The sequence below is a fragment of the Meriones unguiculatus genome, chromosome 17 (genome assembly GCF_030254825.1).
Source record: "Meriones unguiculatus strain TT.TT164.6M chromosome 17, Bangor_MerUng_6.1, whole genome shotgun sequence".
NCBI lineage: Eukaryota > Metazoa > Chordata > Mammalia > Rodentia > Muridae > Meriones > Meriones unguiculatus.
Genome location: NC_083364.1, coordinates 34882339 through 34906969, shown reverse-complemented (window position 1 = coordinate 34906969; position 24631 = coordinate 34882339). Strand labels below are relative to the sequence as shown.

Here is a 24631-nt window from a genome sequence, read left to right as displayed (position 1 = left end):
GTACCTTTTATTGAGCAGGTTAGGTGTGTGGCCTGTTCTCCTGACAGTTGTAACCAGTGAGGGACGTGGCCAGTTCTCCCACTCCCAAGGCCCTGTGACAGCTCTCCTGCCTGCCATAGATGGTGAGAGACCAGGGAGGAGACGAGGGCATCTCTCACTCATCTGTGCCACCACCCAGCAGACAGGAGGCAGGGCCGGCTCTCCCACACTCATGCCCTGGGGGCAACCTGCAACTGCCAAATACGGGGCCAACCTACTGTGCTGTCTGCGTGAGGCACAGGCACTGCTCTCCTGAGTGCTGTAGCAGGTGAGGGCAGGGGTAGCCCTCCTCTCATGACCTCAAGTCAAGGCCTCCTGCTTGGAAGCCTTCTCCCCTGAGACGTGGGCATTCTCAAAAAGAATTTAATACTAGAAAAATGTGAACTTCTACTTAAATGTTTAGCCAAAACTGTTTTTAGGTTAACTTTAAATAAGTGATTTTTTATTTATCTGTAAAATGGCTTGGAATATGGTTTAACTTTTTTTCTTTGTTTCTTTGAATTTTAAGTCTATAATTTTCTTCTTTGCTTTAGTTGGATCGACTGGTTGTGGATGCTGCAAAGGAGAAAAGGGAGATGGAGCAAAAACATTCTACTATCCAACAGAAGGTACACAGGGCACTTAGACTGATTTCTGCTGATGAGAATGTTAGTGAATGCAAGCCACCCTTGTTACACATAGCTCTTCAGCTGCTTCTGACTGGAAATCCTTATTTTTGTGCAAAGTAAAACATTTTTATTATTTCTTCAGATGAAAATATTTGTAAGCTATGTTTTTGAACCAGTTTATAAATGCTGCCAGGAGCTTAACTAAAGGTTGCACCTTGTTACAATTTTCAATGTTATTTGTGGTTTTATTTAGGATACTGACAACCTCCTGCCCAAGCATTTGTGCATGTAAGCGCGCATGTGTGCAAGAGAGGGGAGAGAAAGAGAGAGAGAGAATGAATGTGTGCACATTCCCCTTTCTCTCTTTTCTGTCTCTGTCAGAGTTAGTGACTTAAAGTGCAGCCACTCCAGGCAGCTCAACACCGCCTTTCTGAACCCTCATTGCATGTTGAATTGCTGAAGTCTAGCTAGGCTACTTTTTGAGAAATGTTTTTGAGAATGAGAATTCAATAGTGAATTTTTATGTATTTCTTCATGCAGATATTGAGCGTGCCATTTTGAAGCATGGCCTATTAGTACTTTATCATAACTAGTCTGTGATGTATTTGTGCAGTTATGTGTTTATGCTGTGATCAAGCATAAAAGGAAATTAGGGATTGAATACAGTTACATGAAGTTCCTTCTGCATGCTGTAGGAAACCTGTCCTCTTGATAATAAGGAATCCAGTCATCTTTGATTACAGATTCTTAGATAAGAGCTGATATAGAAGATGTGAATGGGAGAAAATGAAAGCAAAATCAGTAGCAAGTATAAGAAAAATAATTAATGGATTATTTCATGCTCAAAGAGAAATAACATTTAGAAAAGAAAAGAGTTTTCTCTTAGGCCATCTTTAAATCAGTTACTTTTAGTTATTATAGGATGAAGGTAACTCCATTTTTTTGTTTGTTTGTTTGTTTTGTTTAAAGATGTGATCTTTTAAGCCATTCGTGGTGGCACATGCTTCTAATCTCAGCACTTGGGAAGCAGAGGCAGGTGGATCTCTGTGAGTTTGAGGCCAGGCTGGTCTACAGAGTGAGTTCCAGGAGAGCCAGTTCTACACAGAGAAACCCAGTTTCCAGACAAACTAAGATGATCTTTTTTTTTTTCCCCAGCCTAGTGTCAAGTTCATAGCCCTTCCACTCCTGCCTCCTGAGTGCTGGGATTGCAGGCATGCACTGCTTTACCCGTCTCTTCTTTGTGTTTAGAGTATACAACATGACATTTTGATGATTAGCTTTTCTTTTTAATAGCATTACTGTCAAGTGATTGCTAAAAGTGGAATCAGTTTTTTTTTTGTTTTGTTTTGTTTTTTTTTTAGTAAAATGACTAATTATTTTTATAGAAATATGTGATTTTGGCTAAGTTTATATATATATATATATATATATTGAATCTTTCATTATTATATACATAGTTCAGTATTATACTGAAGGCCTCAAACTGGTAAATATTAAATCTGAGATTATTTAACTTTAAGCAATATACACTGTTTTCTTTTAAGAAAATAATGCTGTTTTTACTCATTGTGAATACTTTCTCTGCCCCTAAATGCTGACACAGGCTGCATTACAGGTAAAGAAAAAAAAAAAGTCCAGTTAACTAAAATGTAAGGGAAAACATTTCTGATACACCTTTTAAAAGGAGTTTTAACAAGTACATTGATCAGTCTGAAAAACAGTGCTGTTGTGAGTGACCCATATGTCCTGTCCGGGCCTCTGCACACCTTTGGATAGATGTACACACTGATGGCGTAGAGCTGTTGTAGCAGACACAGTGTGTGTGTGTGTGTGTGTGTGTGTGCACGTGTGTGTGTGTGTGTGTGTGCGTGTGCGTGCCCAGTGTGGTGAGGCCGTCCTCATCACTGTGCCGTGGACATGGACACCTCACTGTGCTTTTAATTTATTCACTATTCGTGACTAGTGAATTGTGTCTGTCGGTTGTATTCCCAGCTTGTGAACTACCTACTCCCCCTTTTTCCTTTTCCTGCCAGGCTTCCTAACTACCTGATGGTCAGGTTCTTCATATACTGTAGACACACGTGTTCTAGATTTTCACGGTTCTCAGCCCTGTGTCAGGTGCTTTTGTTAGCTTGTTCTGCAGTTCCCATCACAAGACCATGCGCACCTCTCCCCCGTAGGTTTGCTTTTCATGTTTACGCCTCTGCTTTATTGTTGACATTTTTGTAGTGGTGCTGGGGATTGAGCTCGGGCCTCACGTGTGACAGGCAGGCGCTTTGCCCCAGAGCTGTAGTCCCAGTCTTTGCACGTAGCTCTTTAATTCATGTGCAGCTGGATTCTTGTGTGTAGCGGGTAGAGATCTGCTTTCCCTTTGCCGATAGCCTGTTGATCCCGGGCAAGTTACAACAGCGCCCTCAGAACAGTGCCATTCTGCGACACAACACCTGTCACAGCCCACGCCTCTTCCATCCCGTGCTTCTGGGCTGTGTTTTCCACCCCCTTGTCGTTTGGTCTTAGTTGTCCCAACACATTGTTGTCTTAGCTGCCATCAGCTTTACAGTAAAGTTTGATAGCGCTGCATGTCTGAGAAAGCAAAGCTTCTACCTTCCCTGAGAGGCAGATGCCCTTGTTCTGTTGACTTCTTTGTCTTCTGGTTTTCATCTTCTCCAGTTTCCTTTGAGTGTTCCTCCTAACTGTCAGGTTGCGAACATGCTTGCGGAGATTCCAGCAGCCATGCCGCAGCCAGTCTGTCCAGCTGCTTCCTTAGGGAACTTACTGCAGCGTGCTACATCTGCGTACTTAAGGGACATTAGTAATGCTTAGACGGAAGACTCATCTATCTCAAGAAGTAGTTGAAAGTAGACACCTGGAGTCATTGCCCATTCAAGGAAAGCTTATTTCTTATTATTGTTTTCATGTTGGCAAGCACACTACCATTGTACCCCTTGCCCTATTATTTATGCTCTGAGTATCATAATGATTACTAAGAGCCTACAGATGCTACAAAACAAAAACAAAAACAAAAAATCCATTTAGTCCTGCCAAGAAACTAAAACTATCCTATGGTGGCAGCTGCCCCACCACACTTGGGCCGGCACCTGAGGCACGTAAAGGAAGCACATTGCACAGACGCCTGCACACTCGTGTTAATTGCCGCTATTCACGGTGTGGAGTCGTCCAGGTGTCTGTCCGCAGACAGGGCTAAGGAACATACATGCATGTGTGCACAGTTTCCATTAGCCTTAAAGAAGAATAAAATTATGTCATCTGTAGGAAGATGGGTAGAAGCAGAAAACAGAATAGGCAAGAATCAGAAGTAAGTAAGTTCTAAGGAAAAAAAAAAAGTAAGTTTTTTCCTTATGTGGAATCTAGATTAATATATTAATACCAAGTACATGAAATGTACACATATGAATATGTCAGAACGAAACCCATTATATTCTATGCTAATTTAAAATATAAAAATAAAAACTGAAACTGAAAGCACATGAAACCTTTAAAGACGTTACTGAAGTGAGGGCTGCGGGCGGATTCCCAGTATCTGTGAAAAGCTGTGAGCAGTGGCCTGCACCTGTGATACTAGTGCTAGGGAAATAGAGCCAGGCGGACCTCTGGAGCTTGCCTGACAGCTAGTCTAGTCCTGCCAAATTGGTGAGCTCCAGGTGTAGTGGAAGAACTTGTCTCAGAAAGTAAGGTAAGGCAGACTGCAACAGAGGAAGACACTTGATGTCAACCCCTGGCTTCATGTGTGCGTGCGCACGCACACACACACACGCACACGCACACGCACACGCACACGCACACGCACAGGCACAGGCACAGGCACCATACATACATGCATCCATATATGTTGCAAAAGTCAGTCAGGTCTGTCACTGATGTAATGCCCTCTGCTGTGGAGGATGGCTCAGGTATGTGCATGTGTTTGGCGCAGAGCACTTGCCTGCTGTATTTGGAGTACTGCGTTCAGTCTCAGCCCCACACATTTGTGTACGCATGCATGCACACAGGTACACGAGCGCACACACAGGGTAATGGGAATTTTAGAAAATAGATGTCCATACAGACTTAAAGTTTTAATGAAGGAACTAATGTTTTCTTTCTTTCTTTTTATCCCGAAGAAAAAGGAGGCAGAAATATGATTCATGCATAGCTTGGCTTTTTATGCTTAAAACCGAAAGATACCAGGAATTTAAAAAAGTCTTAATTCAACCTGTTTCCTCTTCACATTTGTAGCACATTCATGTCAGGAAGCCCTGGGGTGACTCTCGCGCTGCCTCTCCTCCAATGCTGGTTTCTCACAGCTGTGCGTCACCCAGCCTCTGCCAAAAGAATGTCAAGCTAGGCGGAGGTCTTTGTCTGGGCTGAGCTGTGCCTGATTGCTCAGAGCTGTTCTTGCGGAGAACCAGAACTTGTCCCCAGCACCCCTGTGAGCAGGTCACAGCCACCTGCAGTTCTGGCCCAGACAACTCAGCACCCTCTTCTGGCCTCCAAGGGTACTCTCCAAACCACACACATGCACGCACGCACGCACGCACGCACGCACGCACACACACACACACACACACACACAATAAAATAAGTGTTAAGTTTAAAAAATTCTGACTTAAGTCACTGGTGTAGAAGTGAGAGAATTCTGACTTAATCATTGGTGCTAGAGAAACTTTGAAAGCTCCGAAGCTCATTTTTATCATTTTGAATTTGCTATGATACCAGCTACTTTGTTGTTTTGTTCAAAATACTTTGGAATATTTTAAGTATTGGACTCCTGCTTCTTCTTCTTCTTCTTTTTTTTTAGAATGTTTATTTATTATTTATACATTATTCTGCCCAGCAGAGGGCACCTGATCTCATTATAGAGAGGTTATGAGCCACCATGTGGGTGCTGGGAATTGAACTCAGGACCTCTGGAAGAACAGCCAGTGCTCTTAACCTCTGAGCCATCTCTCCAGCCCATTGACCCTTGATTTAAACTTTGGAAACTGGAGAAAAGCTGGAAATTTGAATTGCATTGAGCGTATGCTTACAGGGCTGGATAGAAAACCAACTGTGATCCTGTTGTCTGTCCAGAAAAGTGACTCCAGCATGCCTGCTTCAGACTTGCCTCTTCAAGCCCTTTTCCTTTGCCAATCAAATTATACTTTGTGGAAATATTCTCTAGAGTTTTATCCCATCTCTGAACTTACATTTAAGAGATGCCACGGTAGTGATATGTTTAGGAAATAAAGATAGATTCAGACAATTCCAGTGAACTGTATTGACATGCATTTAAAATGAACATGTATGGCCGTAGAATATTGGCCACACTGAATGCCTTTAGACATAATGCTTGTATAATGCTTAGTTCTTTCCTTTGCATCTTTGTTTGTGTTTTATTTTTACTTTTCTCAGAGTTTCTCTTCTTTCTGCAGCATGTCTTATATAGTTGTGTATTCCATCATCATCTTAACTGTTCCACCATATTGCCCTGAATTGTTAATCTGTTGAAGCACCTCTCAGTTATCATGTTTCTTTCCCCCTTTCTACCATAAGTCTTACTCCAAACTTTTTGAAGTCTTTTTCCTAAATAAATGTATTTCTCTGGGAACACAGTCGTCTGAACGTGTGTGTGTTACTTTGTCCAGGATTTCTCCAGTGATGATTCCAAGCTAGAGTATAACGTAGATGCTGCGAATGGCATTGTCATGGAAGGGTATCTGTTCAAGCGAGCCAGCAACGCCTTCAAAACATGGAACAGGTAACGGACTTCACACGTTAGTCTTGATGCTAATGTGTTTGCCATTTCTGCCTTTCCCTGTAATTGGCAACTCATTTTCCCCAGAACGATCTGAATTCTACAGATTCCTTAGTAACTTTCTTTAATTGAGCCCACCAGAGGAAGGATGCATTTTAGGGGTCAGGCAAAAAGTGAAAATTCAAGGTGTTTAGATTTGAAAGTCAAGGCTTAAAGGAGAAACCTAGAATTTTATAATGCTTGGTTTATGATGACTAAATTCTCATTTACATATAAATTATATATATATATATATATTTAAAAGAATTTACTTGTGGTCAGGTGGCAGCGGTGGCAGCCATGCATGCCTTTAATTTCAGCAATCTTAATCCCAGTACTCAGGAGGCAGAGGTAGACAGATCTTTGTGATCCAGGCCAGCCTGGTCTATAGATCGAGTTCCAGTACAGCAAGGGCTACACAGAGAAACCCTATATTGGAAAAAACAAAAACCCAAAAACCAAAACAAAAAAAAAAAAAACCAATGAAACAAAATTTACTTAAGGGTCTAAAACTCAGGTGACCCTTATCTTTTCACCTTTGTAATAACACTTCAGTGGGATACGGGAAGTCATGGTGGCCATTCTTTCTTTATTATAAATGTGACGGCCATCACTAAATTTTAATTTTTGCTGAATTAATTTTTATAAAATATAAAACTATTGAATGTCTTACTAGAATTATAGCCAGATGTCATGGGAATACCTGTAATCTCCTATCGGGAGTTAAGGCAGGAGAAATTTGAGTTCCTGGCCAGCCTGGGTTGCATAATAAAATATTGTATCAAAATTTACAAAACACAGCAAAAAATATATAAAGTATTTTACCATATTAATATGATAAGTGAAATAAATTTATGCTAAGTAGTATTGAAAGGCTGTATGGCTCAGGGTCTTCCTTCTGAATGTTAGTAACTTGTCTAGTTAAGGTTGCCTTTTTTTTTTTTCTTTTTGTTTAAATAAAAAGGGACAATTTTACAATAATGGAGAGTAGCGTATGTGTTCTGGGTACCTGACTTGCTGTTGCAGGGTTGGTCGACATGTCTTCGCCTGTGTTAGGAGAAGTCAGGCACTCAGCCGTGATGGAGATGGCCGTGCCTTAGATGAATAATACTGACATAGGAGGGTCTTCTCAGTACAGTCATTTGTACATTCATCTAGTGTCCATTTTGTTAACGTAAATGGGACTCCCAATGCTGTGTTGAAATGGGTCCTGATTGTTCTTATTTAGATGTTTTGGTACTGAAGGTCAAAGGCATTCAGTGACATTTTTAAATGTCAGCGGTTTATTGAGCACTTCTCTAGTATTTGATTATGTAGAAAATCTAAATGGGACGTGGTTTTATTTGAAGTATTTTTCTTCATCCGAGAGTGAATGTAAACTGGAAAGAATAGCAATATTTACTCTTAAGTCTCTGAGTTATGTAGAACTTTTAAATAAGATGTAGGTACTAGAGAACCAGCAGTAGTGATTTGGTTATCAATAATGCTTCTAGTTGTTATACTGTGGAAATGAAAAATTAAAATTGTTTTATGAGCTAAAACGTAAAACAATAGTCCTTCTAAGTCCTTCTTGACAATTCTATAGTTAGTATAGGAAACTAGAAGCAATTGGTATGTAGTAAATTTTACAATAAGATTATTCAGCTAATATAGGTTTATAGTGTAATGTTAGAATTGAAATTTAACCTTCAGACTTACAAACTACCTTCTTAAAGCTTAAGAAAGTGAAAACAAAAACAAAAACAAAAACAGTAAATCCCCAGAAATATAACCATTATGTTAAAAAGAGAAGTGAATTTCCTCGGACAACTTCAGTGAGAAATTTGATCTCAGACTCCAGCCTGTACACAGTGGGTCTTAGTGGAGAATTCTCTGGCTGCTCAGCTCAGTAGAATAAAATCAGTAGATCAGATGCAGATCTTATCATTTTTCTATCATCTGTTTTAGGAATCATATCAGCTGCATTGATACTAAAACAAGATCAGGTCGGGAGCCTCTGTAAATTCCCTGTTGTAAATGTGCTAGGGTCTGCAGGATGAAAGGGTATTAGCTGTTCAAAGGGCTGGGCTCTCTGTGACCATCAGAATCTCAGATTGTAGGTCAACTTATTTTTCAGTAAGGAGATGGAGATTTAGCGAGAGGATTGAAATGAGGGATTCATTTTTCTCATCGTTTGTAGTCTGGAGATTAAAGATTGGGAGACACGTTGAGGGCTTGCGTTGAGCGGCTCTTTCAGTAGCAGACCTGTGTGGCTGAGATCTTACGTGGACCCAGGAAGCCAGAGAGCAGGACAGGCTCTGCCTTCTCTCTTTTTAAGTGACCATTGTCAGACAGCAGACTTACTTCAGGAGACTGCCACTGATCCCTTGCTCAGGCAGTGCCCTCAATGATGTACTCAGCAGCAGAAGGCCCAGCCTCCGGAGGATTCCACCACCCTTACTGGTGCCAAGCTGTGAGCCAGATCAGTGCAAAACCTTTGGGGACTGATGATATGCAAAATATTGCTGAAAGGAGTGATATAGATGGGAGAAGAAGGACCAGGAATCCTTGGAGTATTACTGAGAGCTTTCCTCTGGTATTATTAATATTAAAAATTGCAAATGCATTTACATTTCTTAAATTAGGCATTTCAAAAATCTAATCGCAGGAAATGGAAGTCATTTTCTTCTATCCACGTTTGGTTTAGTGTCTTCCCTAGTTTTTCATCTAATTTACTGTAATACATTCTACAGCCTCTGAATCAGACTATCCATTCCTTAACGTTAAAAGTCTCAGAATCTGCCTCGCCAGAGATCACGCTTTTCTGCCCACTGCTTAAGGACTTTTTAGAAAATATTGTTTGATTGGTTTCAAGGAAAGTTTTTCTTTTTTGTAACTACCATAAGGCACCAATCAATCATATAATGATGCATTTGATCTTATCTATAATTTGATGAAGTTATGTCATGTTTCCAGCACCAGCTATTAAAGCTCTCCATTCGGAGGGATATGTTAAGTGATTATTAATTTCCAAATAGTTAAAACAATCTCCCTCGTGCTTCGTAAATTACAATTTTACGTTAAAAGTACTGTCGTATTAAATAGTGTAGCATAAAAATCGTGTTTTGTGCATGAGAGCCAACGGAATAAGAATGAAAGTTCATGACCTGTGTGCATTGCCAATCTTATATCTTCTCAGTGTCTGTGGCAGCTCAGCATATAAACGGGCTACAGTGTTAGCCCACTGCGTGACCTCACACTGTGGACTCACCCAACTGGAAACCATCAGTTTTGGAAGAAAAAAATCTCTGTACTTACAGAAACTTTTTAAAAAATTATTATTTAAACAATACAATTGTGCTATTTAATTAGCACTTACATTGTAATAGCAATCATAAGTAAATCTAGGAGTGATTAGCTGGAAACAGGCGTATTGTCTCAGTTAATGCAGGAGGCTCAGGTGGGAAAATCAGCTGAGCCCAGAAGAGAGCAGCATGGCAAGAGTTTTACAAACACACATATTCACACACACACACACACACACGTCCACATACACACTTATACACATACATACACACAGGCAAACACTCACATACATATACACTCACATGCACACTTATATACACCCCCAACACATACACAGTTTCTCCTCTTTTCCCTCTTCCTCTCATTTGTCTTTCCCTCACAAACTCATGCTCTCACATGTTATGATTCTGTGCAAATGCTACATTTTATCCTCAAGAACTTGAGCATCCGCAGATTCAGATATGTGTGATTGGGTCCTAGAACCAAGCACTATACTTCGGTCTGCTACAATGAGCTTTCTTTTTCATTTTTTTTTTCTTTCTTCTTTTTGTTGGGGATGGAGTGGGGTGGGGTGGGGGCTGTTGGAGACAGGATATCTGTGTAGCCCTGGCTGTCCTGGAAGTTGCTCTATAGACCAGGCTGGCCTTGAACTCAGAGATCTGCCTGCTTCTACTTTCAGAGTGCTGGAATTAAAGGCCTGCGCCACCACACCCGGCACAGTGAGCTTTCTTATTAAGTCATCTTGGTATGGCAGTTTTAGTTCGGACTTTAAACACTGGAGCCTATGTTTCTCTTTTGCTTTTTATAATGAGTTTGCAAAAGAGGAACAACAAAATAATTGTTAACATAATTTAACACTAAGTTGGAAAGGCTAATAAAAAAGCAGACTCCTTTGTTGGATCAGAAAATATAACCCAGTGCGTAAAATGTATTATACAAAGTTTTTCTGTTTGTTGCTGGTACAGATAGAAATGTTTTTATTGGCTTTTTGTTTTAAAGTAAGAAGAATGTATACAGACTAAAGATGAGTATGCTGGGTAGAGTGTGCATACCTATAGATCCTGGGAGCAGGGAGGCAAGAGGATTATGGGTGCAAGGTTAGCCTGGACTGCATAGCTCAGCCTGTCTCCACCTTTCTCCTCCTCCTCTCCCCTAAAACTAGTCAAAGAATTGTGTGTATATGTGGCCTTGGAGTCTCTGATTAGCTAGTGAGGATGGGTGTGGGCAGGTGGAGGGCTGATTCAGTCAGCATTTTATGGGCGAACCATCTTTCCTTCCAAGAAGTTTTTGTATCTTAAGGCTTCTGTAGAGAAACGTGAAGTGACTTTCTACCCATTTTCCAGGCACATCTTATTAGTGGGTGGCCCAATACCATCTGTATTTTCTAGTTATGACCATAGAGGCAGAAATTCATAATAGGTATTTAAGGTAATAGTAATATCATAATTCAGATATTTTCAAGGTATTTCATTTTCCTAAGAATTGAAGTCCTATGAAATGCATTTATTTATAATACATAAATAAAACACACATACTTTCTGACTACAGTATTAGGGTATTAGCTTAAGCTTGTTTCTTTAATTTTTTGTTTTGTTTTTGTGTCATCCTTTGCTTATTTGCGCATTTGCATTTTCTTTCTTTTACACCTTTCCCTTTTGTTTTAACCCTGCCCCATTTTTTCACATGACAGGAAAAAGCCCGATCATATCAGGTACCAAATAGCTTCCCGCCCTTCCTCTTCTTACCCAGTGTCCTCTGTAGCACGAGAAAGCACCTAATTAACCTGCTTTCAGTTGGATTACTTGCAATGGATTAAAAAAATAATCTCTTCATGCTCTAAATTGGAAATAAAATAGAAACATTTATTTGAGGAAGAGTATTATATCTTCTAATTGCCCATGTCCTCAGTTGAATTGAAATGGGAAGGGACAGTTGTCGTGTTTAAAATTAGCCACAACAGATGCAGACTGAGTGCTAGGAATATCCTATGGCTTGTGTGTGTGTGTGTGTGTGTGTGTATGTTTTTGTGTTTTAATGAGGGACATTAAGTAGCAAACTGTTTCAAGATGGAGCAGAGCTGGGCTGAGTCCCTGGGATGAGCTGATTATGTTGAAAGAATTTGTTGTCAGCTCATAGGTTTTCTTGTTTTACCACTTTATACCCATGAAAACAACAAATTGAATTGAAAAAACAAAACCAGTGCATTAGGTTTTTAAGTTGTATTAAATATTTATCTAGCTCCTGAATATATATATATGAATATATATGAACCTATAACTTATATAGTTTTAGTTATAAAGCTTCATGAGATTTAGAACTGTGACTTCTACCGATATTTTTTATATTAAGAGCAAACATGGTAAAATATATTTGATTTTTATAAATATCTTTTTTTTTTCTTTTGACCCGAATTTTGTCACCTGGAAGTTCTCCTTGGTATGTAATAGTATGAGTATTTTTTAAAAATAATGTAATGTGCTGTTCTAAATTACTTCTATTTGAGGTAGATACAAAATATCTTAACTTTTCTTACCCATAGGAAATTAGAAACTGTTTTTTACTTTGTGCTCCATATTTTAGTCTTGTAGACTGTGTACTGGGTTAGCACGATCTTTCCAGATCTTGTTTGTTGAATCTAGGTGTAGTTTTTGAAGTACTTTAAAATTTCCTGTACCAAGTGCTTCAAATACTGAGTATTTGTGTGTGTGTATGTGTGTGTGTTTAATTCATGGGCTGCCCTTTCTTGGAAATATTAATAGTCACTAAGAATACTTCCCAGAACAATTGAAAACTCTCTTCAGTCTACAGTAAAGCGCTTGTCTTGTGAATATGTGGCCTGGCGTTTGAGCTAACGGCATACAAATGCCAGGTGTCCTGGCAAGTGCTTATGCTCCCAGGACTGAAGAGACAGAGACAAGCAGATCTCCAGGGCTCCATGGCAATCTGGCCAGCCCACTTCGTGAGTATGAGACCTGTCCAAAGGGGTTAGATAGTTCCTTAAATATATATATATATATATAAAACATCAACTGTATTCCCTTACCTGGTTCAAGTTCTGGTTGATGTTAAATGTGTGGTTTCAGTGGTAGTAGAAAGAAGATTGTGTCAGGCAAACACATCTTTGTAATTCATTTTCCTCTACCTATGATATATTATTATGTTTTATTTAAGGAGACTGAAAATGAGGAGAAATTTGTACTGCCTTTTCTAAGTATTTTATAAAACCCAGTGATATCAGAATGTCACCTGGAAACACATAAATGTCAGGGAAACTGAGCCTCAGAAATACATACGCTCCATAAGGTTAATAAGCAAAGGGAATGGTCCTCGATGGAACAGAGACATTTCTATCTAGAAGATGATGATGATTATTTGTAGGGAATACTGCTCTAAGATGGGCTAGGTCAAAAGAAAAAGATAATTTTGAAAACCTCAGAAGCATGAAAAGTTTGCGTTGTCAGAGTTCAGTAAAACTGTAGTTTTCTCCAAACTATGTAAGACAACTACTATGACGTTCAGTCTACACAGTTCTATTAATACAGTTCACCCTCCTCAAATGAGTTTTAAAACAACATTTTATCAGATCCAGAGACTGTTTCCATTGCATGTCATCCACGAGGCAGGGTGCACCGTTTGTCTGTGTGTAGGAGTCCCCTCTAACGTCTCTAACAGCTGTCTGCCCTGCACAAGACCCTGGAAGTTCTTCCTTTTCTGGTCTGTTGATTTGCACTCAGCGGCGCCCACCTTGTTTTATTTAGATGCTTATTTAACAAAACTCTGGTTCATTAAAAAAGGTGACACGTCTTTAAGTGGCGAGAAAGCCTACACACCCAGCAAAAGGCCTAAGAAACGCTGAGGCTTCTGGATGCTTTCTCAGCTTTTGAGTAATAACTAAAAATTTAAAAATAGACGTTCAAGACACCTAAGTACAATCTCTAGTACTTTGTATTAGTATCAATGAAAAGGTAGAATCTCTGTCTGCTAATAGATTAATAAACTAATTGAAAAAAATCATCTCATTTGAAACTAATTTAAAAATAACAGCTCAAATACTGTTCACTTTTCGTGCTTGGTGAGAAGTTTGGCTTCCTTTATGAATGGCTTTTGACTGTGATTTTTATTATTTTTTGTATGTCTTTAGTTCTTTTTATTACTTTAATAAATTAGAATCGGTGCACATGGCTTGCACTGCCCAGCCTCTTTTCTGAAGGACATTGGGAGCAAATTGTTCTCCTCATCAGTTAACAGTGATGAGGAGAGCCGTTTTCGCAGTTGGTGGGATTCTATGTGGTAACGTTATTTTCCCAAGAAGTGTTTTATATAAAATAAAGTTTGTGATCATCTCCTCTTTGGTACAGTTCAAAGTTATCAGTCTCTATTTGTTGATCAGATCAAACATTTGCTGAATTAAGCTTCTGAAGGGTCAAAAATAAGTTACCATTTATCTTAATATTTTACTTTCATAAGTGGACATTTTATTCACAGTATTAAGTTTTCTATATCATAAATGTAGGTATTTGAGAGATTTTAATTATTTTGAGCACCTCAAAAAAAAAACCCTGTAAGTTTGTATTTTAAAAATAATTATTTTGTGGTCTTAGCAGGAAAAATAAAAGCTTTTGTTAAGATATAATATGACATAAAGTTAAATAAAACAAAACAGTAGATCTGTCTCCCTGAATTGTGATTCTCTTAAAGATGCTTATTCTTAGTTGTCAGTAGAGATCCTCAGTTTTGAAAGCAAAGCAAGGCGCTTCTCTAAACAGGTTTCTAGTTCACTCCCACCTTGAGAGAACCACGTGTGTGCGACCTTTAATTTGTCTCCTTTCTGTCTAGACGCTGGTTCTCCATACAGAACAATCAGTTGGTTTACCAGAAAAAGTTTAAGGTAGGTGCTCTGTTATGTTATAAAGTGAAAAGTGATGAGTTTTAGTTTTAGTTCTTATCCCTTCGTCTCAGTGAATACTGAATTCCATAAATGCCACCTGAAATTTTTAGAAACGACTTCTTTTTGGTACTATAACAAGTGGAGTGGGGCCTGGTAACACTTGATCCTTAAAAGGGGAGGGATTTGAAATCTGATTTTTTTTTTTTAAACAAAGGTTTCTTTTCATTTGTGTGTATATGTGTGTCTGAGTACAAGTTTGTGCATGTGACTGCGGTGCCCCCAGAGGCATAGTCTCCCCATGCAGCCGTAGCCGACCTGGAATGCACTGTGCAAGCCTGGCTGGTCTCAAACTCACAGAGATCTGGTAGCCTGTCACCTGAGTGATAGGATTAAAGGCTTGTGTCACTGTGCCCTGCATTATTTTCTTAATTGTGTGTGTGAATGCATCTGTGTGCATGTGAGTGCAGGGGCTCACAGAGACCAGTACTGTTGGAGGCCCTGGAGTGGGAGTCACGGGTGGTTGTGGGTGCTGGGAGTCCAGCGGTGCTCCTTTGAGCAATAAGCACTGTTAGAGGCTGAGCCGTTTCTTCAGTGCTCCCATTATGAAATCTTTTGAATACTTTTTTTTTCTTCTTTGAATGTGTATGGGTATTTTGCTTGCAGGTATATTTCTGTACCATGTATACAATGCCCACAAAGGCCAGAGCAGGGCCTCAGATCCCCTGGAACTGGAGTGACAGATGGGACTCGAACCTGGGTCCTCTGGAAGAACAGCCAGTGTTCCTAACTGCGGAGACATATCTCCACCTTTTTTTTTTTATTAGGATTTTATTTTTATTCACAGTTGTGTCAATATGTATGTCTTGAGTGTGGATTTGTACACTCGGGTGTGGTGCCTGTGATGGTCAGAAGATGGCATCAGATCCCTGGAACTGTAGTTAGCAGGCAGGTGTCAGCTGCCTGAGCCAAACCCCACCTGTTGCAAGAGCAGTGTGCCCTCGTAACCACCGAGCCTCTCCAGCTCCGGTTCTGAAGTCTTAGTTCCTAGCTTTGACGTGTTTCGTGTAGCAAGATCATTATCTTTATTTTATTAAATGCTTTGGGTAGTTGTGCGGCAGGAGTAAGCCTGCAGTCCCATAGTGCCATTTTGAGGTTGCTGGCAGTCTTTAGTAAGCATTATCTTAGGACCAGCGGTGATAGTGTAGAAGGCTTTAAAATGACATAAATCAAAGTACACACTGCTAGCAATGTCAGTAGGAAGGCCCCCCTTTGTTATTCCTGTGTTGTGTATTTGTTCTCTTGGGCCTTATTTCAAAGTAAGGGGTAAAGCTACACTGGGGCGGGCTTGTGAGAATGCTAGACACTGGAAATAAAGACCATTCATTAACTAATTGACAGCTTGCTTTCCGCATAGTCACCTTTGAGTGATAGGCTGTGGACTAGAAACATTAGGCACCCGCTCCTCTGAGATGGCTGCAGGCTTTGTGAACTTTGTGCTTAATCCATTGCTGCTTTCTTCTGATTTGTGTACTAACATTTTGATTAAGAAAATGATAAAACCTTTTATCTCTCTTGTAAAAATTTTAAGAAGAATTTGCCAATTTCTTGTTTCTTCTTGGGCTGTTTAAAACATGATTCACTAAAGGTTTCTCTTTGGGGAGAAATCGTTTTCTGTATGTTAGTGGGACCCTAAAGAGTAATGAACAGGAGTGGTAAGGAAGGGGCCAACAAGGAGGCAGTTGTTTTGAATACTTATTAAATGCCAGGTGTGGGCCAGTTTTTTTCTACAAATGAGTGCACTTAATGTGCAGATAGTAGTTTGATGGGACAGATTAAATGCACAGTACAGGCCACCTTCATTAGCCGTATGAAGACATAACTCCTGTTTCTAGCAACAGCATGATAAAGTAGAGAGCTTTTAAACGAAGCCATTTTCTGAAGCCTGTCTGATGTTTTCGGTTGCTGGGGGGCCGAGAGCTGAGGTAGTAACCCCGGGTCTGCCTCCTCGCTGCAGGACAGCCCCACCGTGGTGGTGGAAGACCTCAGGCTCTGCACGGTGAAGCACTGTGAAGACATCGAACGGCGCTTCTGCTTTGAGGTGGTCTCTCCAACAAAGTAAGATGTCTGCAGGGCTTGGGAATTGTTGATATGTTTCTGTGGTTCACCTCAAGGACTGTTCCACGTTTGAGAACTCTGATTTATGAGTTTTAGTGTACTAGAATAATTAATGTTTTGAAAATAAATTGCAGTAGCGAATATAGATGTTATATCCAGGTCTCTATGTAGCTTCTCTCCGTGTAGCATGGAGATTGTGTGAAATCTGTAGAGATTATTTATTTACTCAGTGGGTCGTGAGCATATGAGGCAAGCACCTATGAGTGAGCTCTACCACTCCAGAAAACAGCATTAATGTGCCCTTGTAAAGCCCTGGTATATTTTTGTTTGTTTGTTTTAATCTTGCTGATCATAGGACTTGAACTCAGGGCCTCCAACTTGTCATTCTCTTGTCTCAATCTCTTGAATAGCTGGGATTACAAGCCTGTGGCACCATGCCTAGTCCATGTGAAAAATTAAAAAAAAATTATTTATTACATTGAATTGAAAGTGTATGACAGATGAAATATATACCCAAATTTTAAAAGAAAGGAATATTCTGCTTACACGGTAGGGAGAGATGAGGAAGAGGGAGGGAGAAAGGATATGAGAAGAACACACACACATACACACACACAACACACACACACACAACACACACACACTCTCACTCATACACACAGACACACACACAGACACACACACACACACACACACACACACACACACACACACATTTTGAGAAAATTTCCTTCTGTAGTCCAGTCTGACCCCATACTTGCCTGTACTAACTCGGGCAGACCAGGAGCTCAACATTCCTAGGTCCTGAGGGAGGGCATATGCCACTGTATTTGGATCATTTGTATTTTTTAGGTTTTGGGATAGGTATTTTGTTTTTAAAAGATAGTTTTTTTCATTTGTACTTTTTTTGTCATAGCCATACTTTGCCCAAAAGATAGATAAATGATGAAATTCTCAACTAAAATTCTTTTTAGCTAAAAATCATTACCTTTTTGCTATAACATTTTTACTGGGTAGTTAGAGAGATGGCTCATTGGATAAGAACTAGCTGTTCTTCCAAAGGACCAGGGTTCACTTCCCAGAGCACACATTGGTGGCACTCAGCTGGCCGTGAGTTCTCCTGGGCTCTTCTGGCCTCCCAGGACATCGCGCACAGTGCTGCACAGGTGAAACACTAATGCACATACATTATTATTTAAAATGTGCTGAGCAGAATAGTTAGAAAAAATAAAGTGTGTGGGCTTTTCCCCCTTCTGATTTATTGTCTGACAAAATGATATTGTTTCCTGTTAGAAGTTGCATGCTCCAGGCAGATTCCGAAAAGCTTCGCCAGGCCTGGATTAAGGCTGTTCAGACCAGTATTGCAACTGCTTATAGAGAGAAGGATGATGAGGTTAGTAGAGGTGTCACTGGTATCGTGGGAAATGTGGCTGTTTTAAGCTTCACTTGTCATATGGCTCTGTCATCCATTTATGGACCATGATTTTATATAATGAAAATGTTTTAAAGTTTTAGGTTCGGATTTTTTTGTTGACCTTTCTGTATGTTCCTCCTTTCCCCCCTTCCCTTTCCCTCCTTTCTCTACCCACTTTTTTTTTTTTAATTTCTTATATCCTCTCTTTTATTGGCTCGGGACCCACTATGTAGCTGAAGGTGACCTTGAACTCGTGACCCTCCTGCTTCTCCCTGAGGGCTAGGATCACAGGCATTTGCTACCACCCCTGATTTTAGGCTGGATTTGGGATCAGGCTTGGGGCTTTGTGCTTGTTAGACAAGCACTCTTCTAGCTGAGCTACACCTTCAGCTCTTGCCCACTATTTTCTTTTGGTATCTAAAAATATCTTTATTTTAATATTTGAATGTATATCCCGGACTGAAATAAAGTATTCCCATGCTAACAATTTTTTTTTCCTAATTATTTTTGATATTTTTGTCAATAGTGTACACTTTGTGAGTTTTGAAATTTTATTTAGTTTTAAAATAAGACTAAGTAAAAAGCAAAAAAGGAAAGCGCATGTTGTCCCTTAGTCAAAGGCCTCCCAGAGAATCACAGATTCTTTGGGCAGGCCAGAATGAAGCCTTGAGAAATGGAACCATTCTCGGGTTGTTAGGTTTGGGCCGAGGCATGGGCTTGGTGACAGATAGCTAAAAGGAATGTTTTCTAAGTTGTATTTCAGAGGTTATCATGAGCAATTCTAGGGCTCTCAGGAGTATATCAAACTTAGAAGCTTCCTAAGCAGGCATTGAGGGAACACTTTGTTCTAAGCCAGGGTCCTCCTTTAATACAGCTCCTCATATTGTGGTGACTCCAGCCATAAAGTTATTTTCATTGCTATTTCATAGCTGTAATTTTGCTACTGTTATGAATCATATGGTAAAAATCTGTGTTTTCTGATCGTCTTAGTTGACCCCTCTGAAGGGCTTGTTCTACCCACGAAGGGGTTGCAACCCACAGGTTGAGAACCACTGTTCTGGGCTGGAGAGATGGCTCAGAGGTTAAGAGCACTGGCTGCTCTTCCAAAGGTCCTGAGTTCATTTCCCAGCAACCACATGGTGGCTCACAACCATCTATAGTGAGATCTGGTTCCCTCTTATGGCGTACAGGTGTACACACAGACAGAACATTGTATACATAATAAATAATTAAAAAAAAAAAAAAAAAGAGAGAACCACTGTTCTAATCAGTTAGTCTCAGAGAAGGGATTTGTCAGTCTACAGTTTACCTGGATATTGTTGAATACAGATGATGAGAACACCGGCAAAAGGGCATGTTGGCTCTCGATATTTTGTATTCCCTGCGTCATCTTTCCATGATTTAGGCTCTGGGTCAGATTCCATTAAACTTTGATGTGGTATAGCTGTTAACCTGGAATTGTCCTTTTCTTTTCATTTTTGTTCTTAGTGTTTTTTTGAGATAGGGTTTCTCTGTGTAGCCCTGGATGTCCTGAGATTGCTATGTTGACCAGGTTGGCCTTGAACTCACAGTGATCCACCTGCCTCTGCCTCCCGAGTGCTTCGATCAAAGGCATGTGCCACCACTCTCAACTTAACCTGGGATTTTCTTACAGAGTCATTTTTTTTAATGTTCCTTTCTTTCTGTTGACCCATGTATTTCTCCTTCAGTATTTTCTATGAAGTTAGGCATTTGTGATTTCATGTTCTTTTTTATTTTATTTTAAGATTCTTTTATTACCTATACAACATTCTGTCTGTATGTACAACTTCACACCAGAAGAGGGCACCAAATTTCATTATAGGTGGTTGTGAGCCACCATGTGGGTGCTGGGAATTGGACTCAGGACCTCTGGAAGAGCAGACCGTGCTCTTACCCTCTTAGCCATCTTTCTAGCCTGATGTCATGTTTTTTTAAGTGGCGCTTTATTTTGTCTTTACATTTGTTTGGTAGTGTGCTCTTTGTAAGTATGGAAGTTTTAGGATGGAAACAGTTATTCTTAAGAAAACAGCATTATGGCCAGTGGTGTTGGTGCACGCCTTTAATCCCAGACAGAGGGAAGGGATCTCTGTGAGTTCAAGGCCAGCCTGGTCTACATGGAAAAACCTCATCTTTTTTTGAAGGGGTGGGAACAGCATTATATTCTTTCTTCTGCTCTTTTGCTCTTTAGTTTTTAGGGTTGCTTTTCTTATTATTGATCTTTCCTAGTTCTTTTGTCTAATTCTCTCTCTCTCTGGAATTTCTGAACTAACACTATTTTCTTGAATATTTCTAATCTGCTAGAATCTGTTTAATTTCCAGTAATTCCTTTTTGTTCATTCTTCATTGCATCTGTTATTTTGTTATGATACAAAATATACTAGGACTATAATTATTAACCATCACTTCTTGGAAAAAAAAATTCTCATTTGCTGAGTCCCATCCCTAAACAGTTAAATGGTGTTGAGAACCAGGTCTCAGTATTTTTATTTATTGTGTTGTTTAAAATAATCTTCCTTTGGTCTTTAGAAATTCTGTATCTTGGCCACATTCACCGCTGCTACCTCCCTCCATGGTGCCCCACTCCGTCTTCCTCTCCTGCTTTTAGATGTTGTGCCGTTAGTGACTCTCTGAGTTCATTCGGTGCTGCCGCGTGTACCGGGGTGTGCAGTTAACTCCTGAGGTACCACCTACATGCCACAAGCCCCATCTCCACAGGAGAGTAAACCTTGTGCCTTCGGCAGCCATCAGCTGCCAGCTGGGCCTCTGGCAGGGGCGGGCCCTCGTGGTCTCACCCACCAGCCATGTGAGGCTCTGGATTGGCCTGACCTTGTCCACGTCTTCTGCAAGTAACCACAGCTGTCATGAGTTCAGCGGGCCGCCGTGTCCGCGTCCTTCACGTCTGCCAGCTCTTGTATTATTTCTGCCCTTTCTTCTTCCCCGAGCCTTGGACGGTGGGAGGTTGAAACACATGAGCCATCCACAGTTGAGCACTCGATGTCTGTATTCAGCCCTTTGCTCAGTTACGAGTCTCCGCATTAACCGCCACTCGCTTACCTGACCAAGTCGAGAGTAGCACAAAACATCAGTAGAAACGTCAACGTTTAGAGTAACAGTTTCACAGTATGACTGTTGAGCAGAACAGTGAGGCTAGGTTCCCCTGCCGCCCGTGATCCCCCGTTAGAGGCTTTGACAAGGTGTGCAGTAAGAGGCATGGAATGCCTTCTGTGAAGCAGGCTTGTGCAGGGTGGGAGGCTCTTGAGCGTGGAGACTTTAGACTGCATCTTTAGTTTAAAATCAAGAGCCACATCTTAGAATTTGCCTGATTATTTTTGCGTGTAGCCCAGTGCTTTGTAAATCATTTTTATTATTGGGTTGACTGTGCATTTATAAAAATTAGCTTTTCGTATATTATGTTTTGGTTTTGGTTCACTATGAAGATGATATATTTTCTAGCATTTCATTGTGTCATATAGTGTAGTTTTTCTGTTTATTAACTGTAGTAATTAAAATAACTTTCTTACAGTTAACACTTTGGGGGAATGGGACATGAAATACTCTATTCTTTAAGAGGGCGTTTCTGTGTAACACAGGCTGTCACTGAGCTTGTGCGACTCCTGCTGCAGCCTCCCAAGTGCCAGGATTTTATCTTATTATATATGAGTCTTAATAATATCATGTTTCCCACTCCATTCTTCCCTTTCTCTCTGCCCTCATCTCTTGTTCACATGTTCAGTGTCAGTGATCACATAATTGTGAATGTGTACATTTCCCCTTCACTGATGAAGCCTATTCATAAAAATGCAGTCTTTTCTTTCTTCAGTCTCCAGTGCCTACAGTGATGCCTGTCCAAGTAGATGTTTAATTTATGGGTTGGACCCTTTTGTTTGTAGTATGTAACATGCAGCAAGTTCTTACAGTTCTTTACAAAAAAGCATTATAGTACTAAGCAATTCTTAATTCTTTTAGAAACTGGATAAGAAATCATCTCCATCAACAGGAAGCCTAGACTCGGGAAATGAATCCAAAGAGAAATTGCTGAAAGGAGAAAGCGCGCTGCAGCGTGTCCAGTGCATTCCCGGCAACACCAGCTGCTGTGACTGTGGCCTGGCAGACCCACGGTGGGCCAGCATCAACTTGGGCATTACCTTGTGCATTGAGTGCTCTGGGATTCATCGGTGGGTATGCTCACCCGGAGTGAGCGAGGGGCTTCCTTTGGGTTAAATGGCATGTTGCAAATTATCCTGGTTTCTTTCTCCCAACCCCCCCCCCCTTTTTTTTTTGGCCAATGAGTCTTTTTCTCAGTTCCTTGATTTAATTACCGGTTTATATTATAAAGTGGATAATTTTTTTTTTGTAAAGCATTTTTTGAAGACTTTGGTTCATCAGTGATACCCAGAGAATCCACCCATATTTATTTATGGGAGCCATTTCTGTGTGTGTTTATAAATATGCAAATAGTAACTTGATAATTTTGTATTAAGAATAATGTGATCTTTTTCCCTCCGTGTAGGAGTCTTGGGGTTCATTTTTCGAAAGTACGATCCTTAACTTTAGACACATGGGAGCCTGAGCTTCTAAAGGTGAGATAAATATTTGTATGAAAATTTTAACAGGTGATTGTAGGTCTCGTCTAGCTGAGATGAGTTGCTGCTGTGGGGAGGTGAAGACTGAGGTGGAGAAGTAGGTGGACCAAGAGGAAGAAAGCCGACAGTTTGGCAGCATTTGACAAGGAGCTAGTTGTCTGGTGACAGAGCTAGTTCAGAAGTGATTTCAGTAAACTCTGTGTTGGATGAGTTTTAATGCTTTTATAAAGTGGGAGTGAGGATGTCGACCTTTAAAAATATGCCCAGTTTAAATTCACTGTCCTTGAATTGTCCAGTACTTGCTGTACCTAACTGCATGTGCTGCTTTATTGTCAAAATTCTTGCCCAGCCACGGACACAGGCACAGTCAGTAGTCGTGATGCGTAGACAGATAGATAGTCACGTGGTAAACGTGGCCTTCATTTAGAGGTTTGTTGCTATTATTTTAATTACATGTCCGTGGTTGAGCCTGTGTGTGAATATGTACACTAAGCACGGGAGCCTGCAGAGGCCAGAGGGGTCAGGTCCTTTGCAGCTGATGTGAATGCTGAGAACGGAGCTTTTTAAACACTGAGTCCTGACTTTTGTTGTTTAGTTTTTGGTTTTCGAGATAGGTTTTCTCTGTGTAACAGATCCCTGGCTGTCCTGGACTCACTTTGTAAGCAGGCTGGCCTTTAGCTCCTTGAGTGCCACCTACCTCTGTCCTGAGTGCTAGGATTAAAAGATCGCCTGACTCAGTCCTGATTTTTTTTTTCTTTTTTAATTTATTTGTTCTGCATGCATGTACACCTGCACGCCAGAAGAGGGCGCCAGATCTCATTACAGATGGTTGTGAGCCACCATGTGGTTGCTGGGAACTGAACTCAGGACTGCTGGAAGAGCAGCCAGTGCTCTTAACCTCTGAGCCATCTCTCCAGCCCAATCCTGATTCTTAATACAGATCTATATCTAGAAAATCTGAATGGATGGATGGATGGATGGATGGATGGATGGATGGATGGATGATGGTATCTCTTAGGTACCTGTTTATAGGAGTGATAATCTCATAAAGAATGGTAAATGGAAAATATTCTCAGCCTTTGGCTCATTTTAACTTTAAAATTTCTTTGTGGAATGTATAATTGTAGTCTGTAAAGGTGAATTACTTAATCGTACCCACTTAAGGACTTTTTAAAGTTTATCTTATTTTTAGGACTTTTAATTTTTAGCTTACATTTTTATTTTCCTGCCACATAGCTTATGTGTGAATTGGGGAATGATGTTATAAATCGTGTTTATGAAGCTAAACTGGATAAAATGGGAATAAAGAAACCACAGCCAGGACAAAGGTATGATTATCTTAATGTGCTACTTTCTTCCCTAATCAGAAATACAGCTGTGACTTTATTTTACTGCCATTATCATAAAACATTGTGATGGAGTGTTTAGAAGTCGTTGCTGTTACTTCTGCTTAAATGTACCTGTGTCCATCTCCAGTGTACCTCTTAAATCTATACATTGAACTGTAGGTGTACTCATTAGAGCTATATACTGTACTGGAAAGTCAATCATTTGTAGTCTTTAGCTGAGAGGAATCATTAAAAAAATTACTTGTTTTCTACATAGGAATGTAAAAGCTTTTTGCCACTAAAGTGGTCCAAAGTTCTGGTGGGCATTAGTTTGGTTCCTTAGCACCTGTGTTAATAGCAAGGCATGGCAGTGCTTGTCTGTAGCCCGTTGTTGGGGAGGCAGACATGTAGGATCCCTGGGGCTGGCTGGCCAGCTAATCTCAGCAGATTAGTAAATTCCAGTTCAGTGAAAGAAATACGGCTCAAAAAATCCGGGAGAGCAAGTGAAGAAGACACCTGCTGTTGACCTCTGGAATATACCGTTGTTGTGACCTCTGAGAGTTCCATGTGCCTGTAC

The 24631-nt window shown here is 40.3% G+C and overlaps 1 protein-coding gene across 5 annotated transcripts in view; it reads left to right on the top strand.

The window, feature by feature from the left end:
* Acap2 (ArfGAP with coiled-coil, ankyrin repeat and PH domains 2) overlaps positions 1 to 24631 on the top strand; it is a 113376-nt gene that overhangs the window by 71162 nt on the left and 17583 nt on the right. For 3 of the 5 annotated variants that reach the window (XR_009586952.1, XM_021651224.2, XM_021651228.2), the window contains exons 9-17: positions 573 to 647; positions 6272 to 6384; positions 11396 to 11416; positions 14542 to 14593; positions 16608 to 16708; positions 18002 to 18101; positions 22110 to 22318; positions 22654 to 22723; positions 23963 to 24054. Coding sequence is in view for 3 of the 5 variants with exons in the window: in XM_021651224.2 (XP_021506899.1) it covers positions 573 to 647; positions 6272 to 6384; positions 11396 to 11416; positions 14542 to 14593; positions 16608 to 16708; positions 18002 to 18101; positions 22110 to 22318; positions 22654 to 22723; positions 23963 to 24054 (833 nt within the window). In the remaining 2 variants the exon portion in view is untranslated. The remainder of the gene's footprint in view (positions 1 to 572; positions 648 to 6271; positions 6385 to 11395; positions 11417 to 14541; positions 14594 to 16607; positions 16709 to 18001; positions 18102 to 22109; positions 22319 to 22653; positions 22724 to 23962; positions 24055 to 24631) is intronic. The other 2 variants (XR_009586954.1, XM_021651226.2) reach the window with 1 other exon arrangement.